The sequence below is a fragment of the Cornus florida genome, unplaced genomic scaffold (assembly GCF_030987335.1).
Source record: "Cornus florida cultivar Cherokee Brave unplaced genomic scaffold, ASM3098733v1 CherokeeBrave_3.0.0_Hap2_Chr01, whole genome shotgun sequence".
NCBI lineage: Eukaryota > Viridiplantae > Streptophyta > Magnoliopsida > Cornales > Cornaceae > Cornus > Cornus florida.
The window spans coordinates 104,327,757-104,340,906 of record NW_026775571.1 but is presented as its reverse complement, the minus strand read 5'-3'; the positions used below and the strand labels follow the sequence as shown (position 1 = coordinate 104,340,906).

The 13,150-nt window shown below is 33.9% G+C and overlaps 1 protein-coding gene across 1 annotated transcript; it reads left to right on the top strand.

The window, feature by feature from the left end:
- The first annotated feature begins 3,070 nt into the window (after positions 1 to 3,070).
- On the top strand, positions 3,071 to 6,743 carry LOC132279552 (cation/H(+) antiporter 15-like). The gene is made up of 3 exons (XM_059781571.1): positions 3,071 to 3,289; positions 3,877 to 4,854; positions 5,400 to 6,743. Exons 1-3 carry the CDS (start codon positions 3,071 to 3,073, stop codon positions 6,741 to 6,743), a joined length of 2,541 nt encoding a protein of 846 aa, XP_059637554.1.
- The last annotated feature ends 6,407 nt before the right edge of the window (positions 6,744 to 13,150 follow it).

The following is a 13,150-nucleotide window of genomic DNA, read 5'->3' as shown; positions in this document are numbered from 1 at the left end:
GAAGTGATTGATTTTATTCGATAATTTTTAGAGTTTTATAGAAACTATTTTTACAAAAATTATTTTTATATTAATTAATAAATATTTTTTTATATAAATAAATAAATACGGAAACACCAAAACACGTTGCATTATTTTATTAGGTAATATTTAATTAATAAATATTTTTAATTTAATAATTCTTGTCTAATTAAATTTACTTTTATTAAAAAAAAACTCATACTAAATAGATAAATAAGTAATTTATGTTAGAGCTTTATATAAACTATTTTAAAACATCTTTTTATATCAATTAATAAATAATTTTTTATATTAATAATACATGTATAATACAATTTTCTTTTATTAAAAAACTCATAATAAATAGATAAATAAGTAAATTGTGTTAGAATTTTATAGAAACTCTTTACATATATCTTTATCTAGTGTGATAGAGTTTTATTTAAAATAAAATAGGTAATTTGTGATAGAGTTTTATAGAAATTATTTTATTTTCTTTAAATATATCAATCTCTAATTATGATTTAATTTTATTAAGAAACTAATAATAAAAGCTAATTTGTGGTTGAGTTTTAGAAAAATTATTTTGTTTTATTTATCAATTAATAAATATTTTTTATATTAGTAATTATTGTCTAATTAGATTTTCTTTTATTAAAAAATTCATAATAATAAATAGATAAATAGGTTAATTTAAATTTTATTATGTAGATTTTAGTGTTTTAAATATTCTTTTATATAAATAAAAAAATACTTAAATACTGAAACTCTTTGCACATCTAATAATAGTATAGATAAAAACTATTTTTATATCAATTAATAAATTTTTTTTATATAAATAAATAAATACTGAAACTCTTTGGCAAAGTTTATGTATTTTAGAAATATGAATTTCTAGAATTCTCAATTTCTGTACTCCTTCCTCTATGCCTCTATTTATAAACTTCTTGGATTAATATGATGATGACATGTGTCATTTTCTGATAATTACATAATCATAATTGGGCCGGGCCGGTTATATTTTGATAATTATTCATAAAAAATAACTATTCTTTTTATATTGAACTAAAAATTAGAGTTTTATATAGAATGTGATTGATTTTATTAGGTAATTTTTAGAGTTTTATAGAAACTATTTTTACAAAAACTATTTTTATATCAATTAATAAATAATTTTTTATATAAAATAAATAAATACTGACATACTGAAACACTTTGCGTAATTTTCAATTAATAAATATTATTGATTTTAATAATTCTTGTTTAATTCGATTTACTTTTATTAAAAAAAACTCATAATAAATAGATAAATAGGTAATTTGTGTTAGAGTTTTATAGAAACACTTTTAAAACCTCTTTTTATGTCAATTAATAAATAATTTTTTATATTAAAAAATACTTGTCTAATTAGATTTCTTTTTATTAAAAAACTAATAATAAATAGATAAATAGGTAATTTGTGTTAGAGTTTTATAGAAACTCTTTAAATATATCTTTGTATAGTGTGATATAGTTTTATTGAAAATAAAATAGGCAATTTGTGATATTGTTTTATAGAAATTATTTTATTTTCTTTAAATATATCCTTGTCTAATTAGATTTAATTTTATTAAGAAAACTAATTTATGGTAGAGCTTTAGAAAAATTATTTTGTTTTATATATCAATTAATAAATATTTTTATATTAATAATTCTTGTATAATTGGATTTTCTTTTATTAAAAAATTCATAATAATAAATGGATAAATAGGTTAATTTAAATTTTATTATGTAGATTTTAGTGTTTTAAATATTTTTTTATATAAATAAATAAATACTTAAATACTAATAAATAAATACTGAAACTCTTTGGCAGAGTTTATGTATTTTACTCTTAAATTCTGGATTTCTAGAATTCTCAATTTTTGACCAAGAAAGATTAGCCAAAAGGCCGACCCAAAAAAATTTAGTACTACACTTGATCTTAGCCTAAAGGCCGCGAAGGTGTGATTATTATTTTTTTAGCTCTATAGCTTTATAAGAGGCTTTCATGTAATCCTTTTTACTTAAAACCCATGTGGAACTTTGTAATTTGAATTAAATTCTTTTTATATTTTGTTAATTTGAATTAATTTTAATTTTATTAGGTAATTTTGAGTTTTATAGAATTTATATCAATTAATAAATAAATTGAAATACTGAAACACTTTGCACATTTAATAATAGTATAGATATATATGAGAGCTTGAGGTAAAGGTAGAAAAAAGTATGAAAAATTATCACTTAGTCTTGCTTTTTCTTATAAAAAAACAACTAAGTTTTATAATTTTTTTATAAGACCAATTAGTCTTTACTTTTAAATAATTTTTTCATGTTATTATAAACAACTCAACTTCGTGCTTTTACCCTTACCGAAATAAATTTATAATTTTATAATTATAATGTAATTTTTATTCTAATAATGTGGCAATTATCAGTAATGAATGTATGTCTTATCCACAGTAAATATTACTAAACTCCATTGTGTTTGGAATGGCAAACAAATTAACCCCAAGAAATTGTGTAGCAAAACCTAATTTCGCAAGGTTTTATGTTAAATCATGACTCGTGATTTTAACCATGCTCATATTTGATTAATTAATACCAGAAAGAAACCATATTCAGTGGAAAATATATATGGAAGGAGAGGTTAATTGGGACATTGGTGATACTGATACATACATTTTGATAATATTGTACATTAATATAACTGCAGCTTGATTTTCCAAAAAAAATAACAATCACACTTAGCTATATTTTCTCCTAACAAATGAGAACCACACAAACTAAAATTCACCCTAATAGAGTGGGCAACCAAACATGTCCACTGTGAACAGTTGTGACATGGTGGTATGATTCTGCCAAAACAATTTCTTCTGTATTTCAGCTCATTGTTTCTAAATTTATCCATTTTCGTTTTCGTTGCTGCAAACAAGGAGGAGGTGCCTCTAACGGCTCGACAATGTGGACGTTGCTCTGACAAGAGGCTGAGGAGGAGGAGGAGGAGGTAGCCAAAGAGGAGGAGAGGAGGAAGAACAAAGGGGAGGCCATAATGGACCAACCAAGCGAGGTCTTGAAAGAATTGAACCGAACAGTTCCATGTTATGCCGCGACCATATTCAGCGAAAATGGCATTTGGCATGGCACAAACCCCTTGGTTCAAGTCATTCCTCTCTTCATTGCTCAGCAAGCCTTTGCTATTTTCTGGAATCGCCTTGTCCTCCTCGCTTTCAAGCCTTTCAAGCAGCCTCGTTTTGTCGCTGAAGTCATTGTAAGTACACAATTTAATTTCTTCCCTCCTTGTCCTGAATATCTGCCAGCTTCTTCTTTTGATCCTCACCTTCTTTATTTATGTGCATTGAACTAATATTTCATGTTAATTTAGCTACCACTTCATTACCCTTTATATGCATGGAAAAACACATTTAAATTAATTACTTCATGGGTCAATTTTACATTGTCAATTTTCTTTTTTCTTTTTTTAAAAAACAAAACAAATATATATAAGGGAAATGAAAATAATAAGTACACTTTGCACAAAAAAAGGTCAAGGTCTGTTTGCTCCCTTTTTTTCATATAGCTCAAAATTTAAAAAATCATACAAAAACTCTGCTTGCATGGTTTAAAAGCAAACCCTAGCTTTTCCAATCAACTATATATATAATAACTAAAGATAGAAAAAGTGAATAAAATTATTTTAGGATTCTTATGATAAGGGAATGAAGTTCACAGCGTGTGTTTATGTAGTCTTATGGACTTCCAAATTTTGTGTGAGTTTACTCTATATATTTCACACACATATAAATAGCATTTGCGTCATTGCATGGCCATGCTGAAAAAATGTTACATGAATTGTAGGGTGGCATACTGCTAGGTCCATCGGGACTGGGAAGAAGTGAAACTTTCAGCAAGAAGCTCTTCCCTCCTCTTGGTTTCAAGGTGCTGGATCCAATGGCACACTTCGCCCTCGTCTACCACGCCTTCCTCATCGGACTAGAGACCGACCTAGAAGCCATACCCCAAGCCGGAAAGAGGGCTTTCAGCGTAGCCATCGCCGGAATTATTTTCCCTTTCATCTTGGGTGCATGTCTATTCATCCCTTTCCGTGACAAAAGCAGCAGCCCGGTGGATTTCATCTTCTGGGCTAGTACCCTCACCGTCACCGGCTGCTCAGTCCTCGGCCGTACTCTTGACAAGCTCAAGATCCTCCAAACCGACATGGCGAGAACCGCCTTGTCCGCATCCGTGATCAATGACCTCGGTGCAAGGTTTTTACTTTCAGTGGCAATTGCCTTATCAGGTGGTTTATCAACAATCCATTGGACATTTTTCTCTACCTTGGCCTTCATGTTGCTCTCCGTTTTTTACCTCCGTCCGGCCCTCCTGTGGGTGCTCCACCGGAAGCCGGAAGGAGAGGGATTCAGTGAGTACTACATATCATCCGTTCTAGTTGGTGTTGGGTTGTGTGGTGTTCTAACTGATGCACTTGGGACACACCCTATAGTGGGTGCTTTTGCATTTGGACTTGCTATACCGCGCGGAGAGCTTGAAGCTACCATAGTTGATAGGCTCGAAGAATTCGTGTCCGCTTTCTTGATGCCATTGTTCTTTGCAGTTTGTGGTCTTAAAACCGACATTGATACGATCGTAGATAATACTTCCTTGGCAATGGTGTTGTTGGTAATTGTTCTGGCTTCTTCTGCCAAGATTGTGAGCACTGTCCTCGCCTCTTTCTTATGCAAGATTGAAATTAAGGAAGCCATGACTCTTGGACTAGTTATGAACACCAAAAGCATCTTGGCCGTGATCATCCTTTATTTGGGACTGGAGCAAAGGGTAATACATGCTCTCCGTTATTAAAATTAACTTCTTGTAACTTAGTTTTCACATTTACCCAAAAAAAAAAAAAAAAAAAAAAAAAAAAAAAAAAAAAAAAAAAAAAAAACTTGGTTTTCAAAACACTTTCAGGCACCCCACGTTCATAATTAAAAAAGGATTTGGAGGGCTTTTGTTTTATTTCTTCTAAGATTCACTGGGTGGGTGGTGCAACAGTAAGGTTGTTCATGCAAGGTTGTTTATGCAGACATAAGGCTGTGTAGACAGCAGATTTTATCATAGACATACTCTGCGGTGGCAAAAGCCTCGTTCACTGGGGACTAGCCCTTTTTCGCTATAATCTACGGAGAATTTACTACTCCACGTTAAAAGAATCCACATATTCACTAGGACTAGCCCTTTTTCCCTATAATCCACCGAGAATTTACTACATTAAAAGAATCCACATACGAGACACTTATTATTTGTATTAACATGATCATGATAGGCATGCATTTGTCTAAAGTTTGAAAATAATACATATTCGTCGTGTACATGTTGTGCAGGCTCTGAGTATCCAAACTTATACTATAATGCTGATAACTGTATTGGTGATGACCATCACTGTCATGCCCATCATGATGTTAAACCGGCCGTCAAGGACCATTGTGCCCTACAAGAGGAGGACCATACAGAAAGCAAAACCTGAGGAAGAGTTCCGAATCCTCGCCTGCATCCACGGAATGCGCAATGTTCCGGGCATCATCAACCTCCTCGAAGTCTCCAACCCCACCCGAACATCCCCCATCACCGTCTTCGCCGTCCATCTAGTCGAGCTCATCGGACGCGCCTCCGCGGTGGTCACCATCCACGATACCAAAAAATCCGGCGTCAAAAACCCTAATCACATCCAAGCCCAAACTGACCAGATCATCACCGCCTTCGAGCAGTTTGAACGTCGGTCCAACTCCGTCACCATCCAGCCGCTTCTCGCCCGGTCATCATACTCCACCATGGACGAAGACATCTGCAGCATTGCCGAGGACAGGCGCGTGGCACTCATTATCCTCCCATTTCACAGGCAGCAAACCCTAGATGGTGAAATGGAGGACATCAACCCCGCCATCCGGGACGTCAACGAGAACGTTCTGGCCACCGCCCCGTGCTCCATCGGAGTAGTCATCGACCGGGGACTGGCAGAATCCGGCGACTTCGCTCGCCGCATCGCCGTGCTATACTTCGGAGGACCGGACGACCGGGAGGCCTTATCCTATGCATGGAGGATGGCTCAACATCAAGATGTGAGCCTAAGCGTGGTTAGATTCATCGCAAGTGATCATGCATTGGATGTGGACCCTATGGACTTCATGAGCAAACAAGGGATGGTTAGTGTCAACATAGATATTGTGAGAGAGAAGGAACGTGATGAGGATTTCTTGAACAAGTTCAAGATTAACACGGGTGATGATGCATCAATTTCGTATTCGGAATTGTTGCTGAACAATGAGGAAGACACTGTGACTGCAATTAAGGCAATGGACCGCGAAAATTACGATCTTTATGTGGTTGGAAAGGGAAGAGGAATGATGTCGCCGCTCACGGCGGGACTAATAGACTGGTGTGACTGCCCGGAGCTCGGGGCCATCGGGGATGTGTTGGTGACGTCGGAGTTCTCGTCGGCCTTTTCGGTGCTGGTGGTGCAACAGTATAGCAGGACGGCATTGATAGACGGGTCGGAGAGGACGTTGAGCTCCTCGAATAATACGAGGGAGGAATTGGAGCAGCCGGAGTGGCAGGAGCTGGAGGAGGGTGTTGGTGGTGATCCGTTTGCTAGTTCTAGAAATTTTAATGACATTCATGATAAGTATCGACTGGGGACGGATAATAAAAGTAATGAGTATCCGCATTGAATGTGGACTACTCTGATGTGAAGTTCATGACCTTTTTACTACAAGTGATCAATTTTTTCATTCTTTTATGATTAAAAAAAATACTCTTATGTTTGATTTTTTTTTCGTAGGTCTGGGAGATTCTGTTTATAATTGTTTCAGGAGTTCCATGACATGTTGTGTGTTCTTGTTGAATTGTGAGAGAATTTTGCATAGGCAGTGGTCATCATGAAATGTAAGATGGACTAGACAGAATTTATGTCTTTAAGGAATGTAAGTTGATACGGAGTACTATGACTATTATTTTTTTAATGGAATATTTTAGATGTAACCTTTTGTAACCTGTGGATGTTTGGATTTTTCGGTAAAACCTATGGATGTTGACGGGGTATTTCCAAAAGAGTCACGACTCTCGACGCTTCTTATGAGATCTTTTAAGTTAGCATATTTTTTACAAAGAAAATAATATACAAATCATATAATCATATTGTCAGATTTCATAGTAGAAAATTAATTTAAAATACCATAAAATGAAATAACACAATGTTGTTAAGGTTAGTAGTGTAATTTGATCAAAATAAATAGTATGTAAAATTTTGATTTGTAAGTTATGCGCAGTGGTTGTGGAATATAATATGGATAATTAACCTAGAAGGATGGTGAATAGATTTAACTTACTTTCTTATCCAATTTTTACTTATTTTAATTTTATCGAAATAAAATTAAAATCAAATCACAAAGCAAAAATAAAGTACAAGTAAAATAAATAAGGTTTAAGAGATGACACCACGATTTTTAGCGAGTAAACTCCAATTGATATAATAGACCAATTGTTGCGGGAAAAACCTAATCGAGAAAAAGATCCACTATGTTTGAAGCAAAGAACACAGAACTTTGACTCAAACTCACACCCTATCGTTCTACCAAAAATCAATCGCTGACAATCATTGGCTTTGCGACTCCCCCGTTTAATAGCTCTTGACCTTAGGCTTACTCTTGATCTTTGTAAAAGAGTTGTAGGTAGATCAAACAACACTCCACGAATGTTTTGACTCCTTCAAAGTGTGATCGCTTCACCCCTTTTTTAAAAAAATTTGAATTTGATGAAGAATGAATGAATTTTGCTTTTCAGAATCTCTGAATCTTCAATTATACTCCAATTCCGATGAGATAGAGAACAACACTCCTAAATCACTCTTGTGTTTATGTGTTTGCTCTCAAAAATAAAATCAGAAAAATTAAATTGATTTTCTGAATAAAAATATCTCTCAAAAGGCTTTCTCAAAATAATGAATTTTTGTTCCTCAAAGTCATATCTCAATATTGAATAAAAGAGACATTATATAGAAGTTTAGAAGACCTAAGAATACTTGTAAAATAAGTGAAATTCGTGTATAGGCTTTTGGAAGGAAGTCTATACCAAAAAAGAATCAAAACAGATCAGGAAACTAAAGTTACCAAAGCAGTTTTGAAGCCTTGAACTGGTACTGGATTTTGGCTACCGGTTCCAGATGGACAGAGAAGAATCCGATGTGGTTGGCTACCTGTTCCCAAAGTTGGCTACCGGTTCCCAATGGACAAAATATATAATTCTTCTATTTGGCTACTAGTACCAATTAAAGTTGGCTACCAATTCCCAATTGACAGAATATAATTATTCTATTTGGCTACCAGTACTAGATTTGTCTACCAGTACTAAATAGGCAGAATGTAAACTTTCTAAGTACTTCAAACTTTCAAAACTTCAATAAGTGTTTTCACACACTCACATACCTATCCAAAGAATTGTTCTTATCAACCTGAAGTGTATTAAAGCATGAACAATTGAACTTCTTCAAATCCACATCCGCATCCGATCTTCAATCTTGAAATTCTGAACAAAATTTTACAACTTGATCGATCTGACTTATTTTGATAACGAAATTAGCCAATTACAAAATATATATTTTTCACAATCTCCCCAAAATATATATATTTCTCACATGATTTATTTGTGTGATTTATTATAAATGAATTTTAATATTAACATTTTGAATGTATAATCTTTTTTTCTTAGTTTACGATATAATCTTTTATACTATCCTCTATCAAGCACTTAGATGCGCGGCTCAACTTTCTTACACGATCATAATAGAAAGATAAAGAGCTCGTGAGAAAAGTCATGAGGTAAACTTCATGGTAACATTACTTTTTGAAGAATGACAGATCCTCCCGATTAAGAGGATGCCAATTGAGTGTTGTGTGAGTAGGTATCGACCCTACCACATGATATCAGGGGTGATATTATGTGGTGGGCTTACACCCCAACTAACATATATCTTATTGGCATAATCTGAAACGGATAATATCATACAATGTGATGTAGTGAACTGTTACAAATGGTATCAGAACTACAACCTAACTGGAAGTGTGGCCAACGGAAACGTTAGACTCCTTAGGTAGTGATTGTGACAACTTATGTGGGCAGGTGCATGACACTAGACGAGGTAGAGGTTGTTAGTGGGTTGTTACAAATGGTATTGTGTTGGAGCCCAGCAAGAAGTGTAGCCAACGGGGTCGTGTTGGGCCCCTCAAGGGAGGTGATTGTGCTGACGAACCTTCATTATTGCTAGCATGAACTCTCGTTTGCTTTGATAATGAATATATCCCAGTGGTATTTATCATGTGGTTCGATAATGGACCTTCATTATTTCTCTTGAAAACTCTGAATTTTTCCATGATGAATATCACATATAAATACTCTCGAGATATTGTATACTTTGACCATTTCATTGCATAAGCACGTGTTAGGACTCCGAGTAACCCATACCAGGCTACTTGTTGTGCACCAAAATAATACCATTTGGATGCATAAGAGGTGCACAAAATTCTATTGCACAAAAGGGGATCCGAGTTCTTAATTTAAACCCACTATTTTTCACTGCAAAGAAATTAATTTATACATGCCAGTGTGCCACATAAGCTAAAGTATTAATTACCAATGCTGATCAGAAAAATTCAAAAAATGCATATAAGTGGCTACATATGTCATATAACGGACAATAACAAGCTAGAGTATTACCAATGGTTGGGCAGAAAATATTACTGGTGTCTAACTCGTTTGCTTAGTAAACAAGCACAGCAATATATTATTGGAACGACTCTGACGTGTGTGTTTATGGACAACTCAGGACTGCAAAAAAACAAATGAAACAGCTAAAGGCTCAAGAAAAGCACTTCTAAAGGCTTTCACACCAACAGATCTACTCTTCATATGCCCGCTTGATTGGTTATAAAACGCATCAAAATATCTACGTTGACAAGCCAGAAGAGCTTGTAACTATCCTAATAATGAAGCAAAATAATGGGCAATTGGCACAATACCCAACTTCCAAACACGTCCCTAGTAGGTCTCGCCCTTTGGTCCACAAGGGCTTGTTTTTTACTCTTTATTACTCTGTTTTATATACCCCTGCTTTGCACATCCCCTGTTTTTGGCAGTTCCAAATTTGCACTCTTCTGTCCTTGAACCATGGCATTATTAGCATTATGTGCAAGTAAATTTTCAAAGCTTTTCACGTAGAAAAAAACCTCAAAAGCATTTCACGTAGAAAAAACCTCAATATCGAACTCCCTATCTTCAAAATGTTAAGTGAGCCCTTACGGTTCGACCACAACTTTGAGACTTTGACATTGCAAAATTCAGTTTGAAACCTTAGCCAAAAAATATAATAATAATTTCAGTTTCTAATGCATGTATCTTCATGAGAGAATCAAAGCAAGCAAAAATATAACATTACACATTTGCACATGCATCACACAATTAATAAGACGTCCAAATATCACACCTTTTAGCAAATTCAATCCAATAATTATAAGAACACCGAATTTCAGCTAGAAAGAGAGAGTCCATTAGAAAAAGAAAAAAAAAACTTAAATAATTGTAATTAGTTTCTATACATAATTAAAACAGTAACGACCCGGTTTCAAACCCAATTTAAAGAACAGAACACCTAACCCACCTTAAACAACTACTCAAATCCAATCAAATTAGGCTCCACCCACACCCATACATCCAATACCCATGTCAATATTACATTCTAGAGAGAGAAAGAGAGAAAAAAAAAATTGTAAGTAAAATACCCACTAGACCTTGAAATTCATTTCTTCAAACAACATAATCTCCGCTCTCTCTATATATTACAATTAGAAGGTTTTAAAGATCTAATCATCAGCTTTGGATTGAGATTAGATGTGACAGCCACAACAGAGGTAGAAGAAACAGAGTGTGGAGACTAAAACAATGGCCTCGAAAACAGAAACGATCTTGAAGAGGAAGTGATCGACGAACCAAAGCTGAAAGCTGGGCCTCTTCCACCGAAACCCAGAAGTACTCCTGAACGTCCAACGCCCCCACGGACTCTTCTTCCCTGCCAGTCTCTTGAAGAACATGCACGGCTTCTCCTTCTTCTCCATCTCTCTACTTTCTCTCTCTAGATTTTCGGTTTGCTGTGCGGAGGAAATGTGAGACATTTGGGTTGGTTATAAGAAGTGAGGCTTTGGCTTCGTTAACACTGTTTTGTTGGGTAGGTAATTTAAGGGGTTTGTGAGGGTATTTTGGGAATACGAAAAGGAGAGTGGAGCCTTAAAGAAATAAACTGTTCCGGGATTTCGTGGGTAAAGGACCGTTACGTGTGAGTGCGTGTCCAGAAAAACAAAAAAAAAAAAACTGGTAAATTAATTTTCAATTTCCACTTCTTTATTGCTCCTTCCAGTCTTGTGAAAGATTTTTGTTGAGTTGGATCATTGGATGATAAGTCGAGTGATAGTGGAAGAAGGAAGGGGTAGGGTGGAAATAGAGGGTTTTTGAGAATATTGTACCGTTGGGGTTAGGTGGCATCACTACACGAAGTTTTATGAACTGGCAAACATTTCGGATTCCAATATTTATGTATTACATAATTTTCCAATTAATTGAAAAGATTCCAATTAAATAGGTTGACTAAGCACTTCAGTAACATGATGTCATTTCTTTCTTTTTCTTTTTCTTTTTCTATATTTTAATTTTGTCTCTAATGTTCCAAGTTTTGTTGGTGGATGAAAAAATGAATAGAAACAGAACAAGATTATAGAATCAATTATAAAAAAGATGGATAGGGTGCAAATTTTTTATTTATTTTTGGTTGAAAGAAAAAAAAAATAAGTGTTTTATGTTCTTTTTACTAATATACCCTTATGGTATAAAAGTATAAAAATTAGATATTGATTTCAAATTTTTGAAAAGATTAAATATGAAAGTTAAATATTTATAGTAATTATTCCTTTTTCTTTCTCTCTCCTCTTCCTTCCTTTTTTTCCTTCCCTCTAATAAAACACCATTTTTTTTATTCATCTCTATTCTTCTCTCCAATCAATAGTTTCAAAAACATGATTAAGCTAAAGTTATCGCGTTGAGTATAAAATCATACTGTGAACCTCAAATATTTCCCCAAAACTTTATCAAATTTACTCTAAATTTATTACCAAATACTGTAGATAGAGTGAGAGAGCAGGCTAGGTGCAAAATTTAAGTAACAACAGATGGACGATGGGTTGGCATTTTAAAGGGATAACAAGTAACTTGAAAAGTCACTAACAATAAATAAACAACAAAAAAAAACAAAAAATATAGCTCATAGTTGTATTATTGCATTGTAGGAATCAAAGGGTGTGACTCAATGTCCAGATAAGAGACAGGTTGGAATATGTTCCAGGTCATCAAAACCAGCATTATGATGAGTTAGGTCACTCCTTTTGACAACCGTTTTAATAAACTATTCAAATAATATTCCATTCCAACCAGTGGCTCACAAGGCAAATCTGTCTCCCCAATCTTTAAAGCTCCCTATAATATGGCTTTGGGTTGGCATATACCTAAGTGTACAAAACCATCATTCATTAGTCTTTTTCTTATTTAAACGGTTTAAAAGTTATAACGGTTTTAAATTAAACCCCAGCTAGCATACTTTAGCAAAAGGCACGTTTTTATGGAATTCTTACACGTGGCAGTTTATAGTTTAGGAAAAAATTATTAAATGTTTTTCAATAAAAATTAGGGTTAATTTCATCTACATTCCATGACGTTTGTCTATATTACACTTACACCCTTTCTATATTTCATAATTTCACCTACTTCTCTTGAGGTTTTGGTTTATGTAACAAATTACCCCCTACCGTTAAGCAATTGACGGTGTCAGTATGAACAAATGGATACAAGGTCAATTTTACCCTTTCAATACTTGAAATGACATTTTTAACTTCATTGACAATACAAAGTTAATAAATTACCCTTAGTCAATCAACACCTCTAAAACCCACATCACCATCTCATATCTTTTTAATTCTCAATAAGCCTTTCTTTCCATTGTTGTTGTAAACTAAAAATTACCTCAAAATATATATATATATAT

Bases quoted from the DNA above. Each gene is read 5' to 3' on its own strand.
- LOC132279552 (XM_059781571.1), top strand. From the start codon at position 3,071: ATGGACCAACCAAGCGAGGTCTTGAAAGAATTGAACCGAACAGTTCCA. The intron at 3,290-3,876 runs GTAAGTACACAA...CATGAATTGTAG, and splicing joins GTTTTGTCGCTGAAGTCATT to GGTGGCATACTGCTAGGTCC. The intron at 4,855-5,399 runs GTAATACATGCT...CATGTTGTGCAG, and splicing joins ATTTGGGACTGGAGCAAAGG to GCTCTGAGTATCCAAACTTA.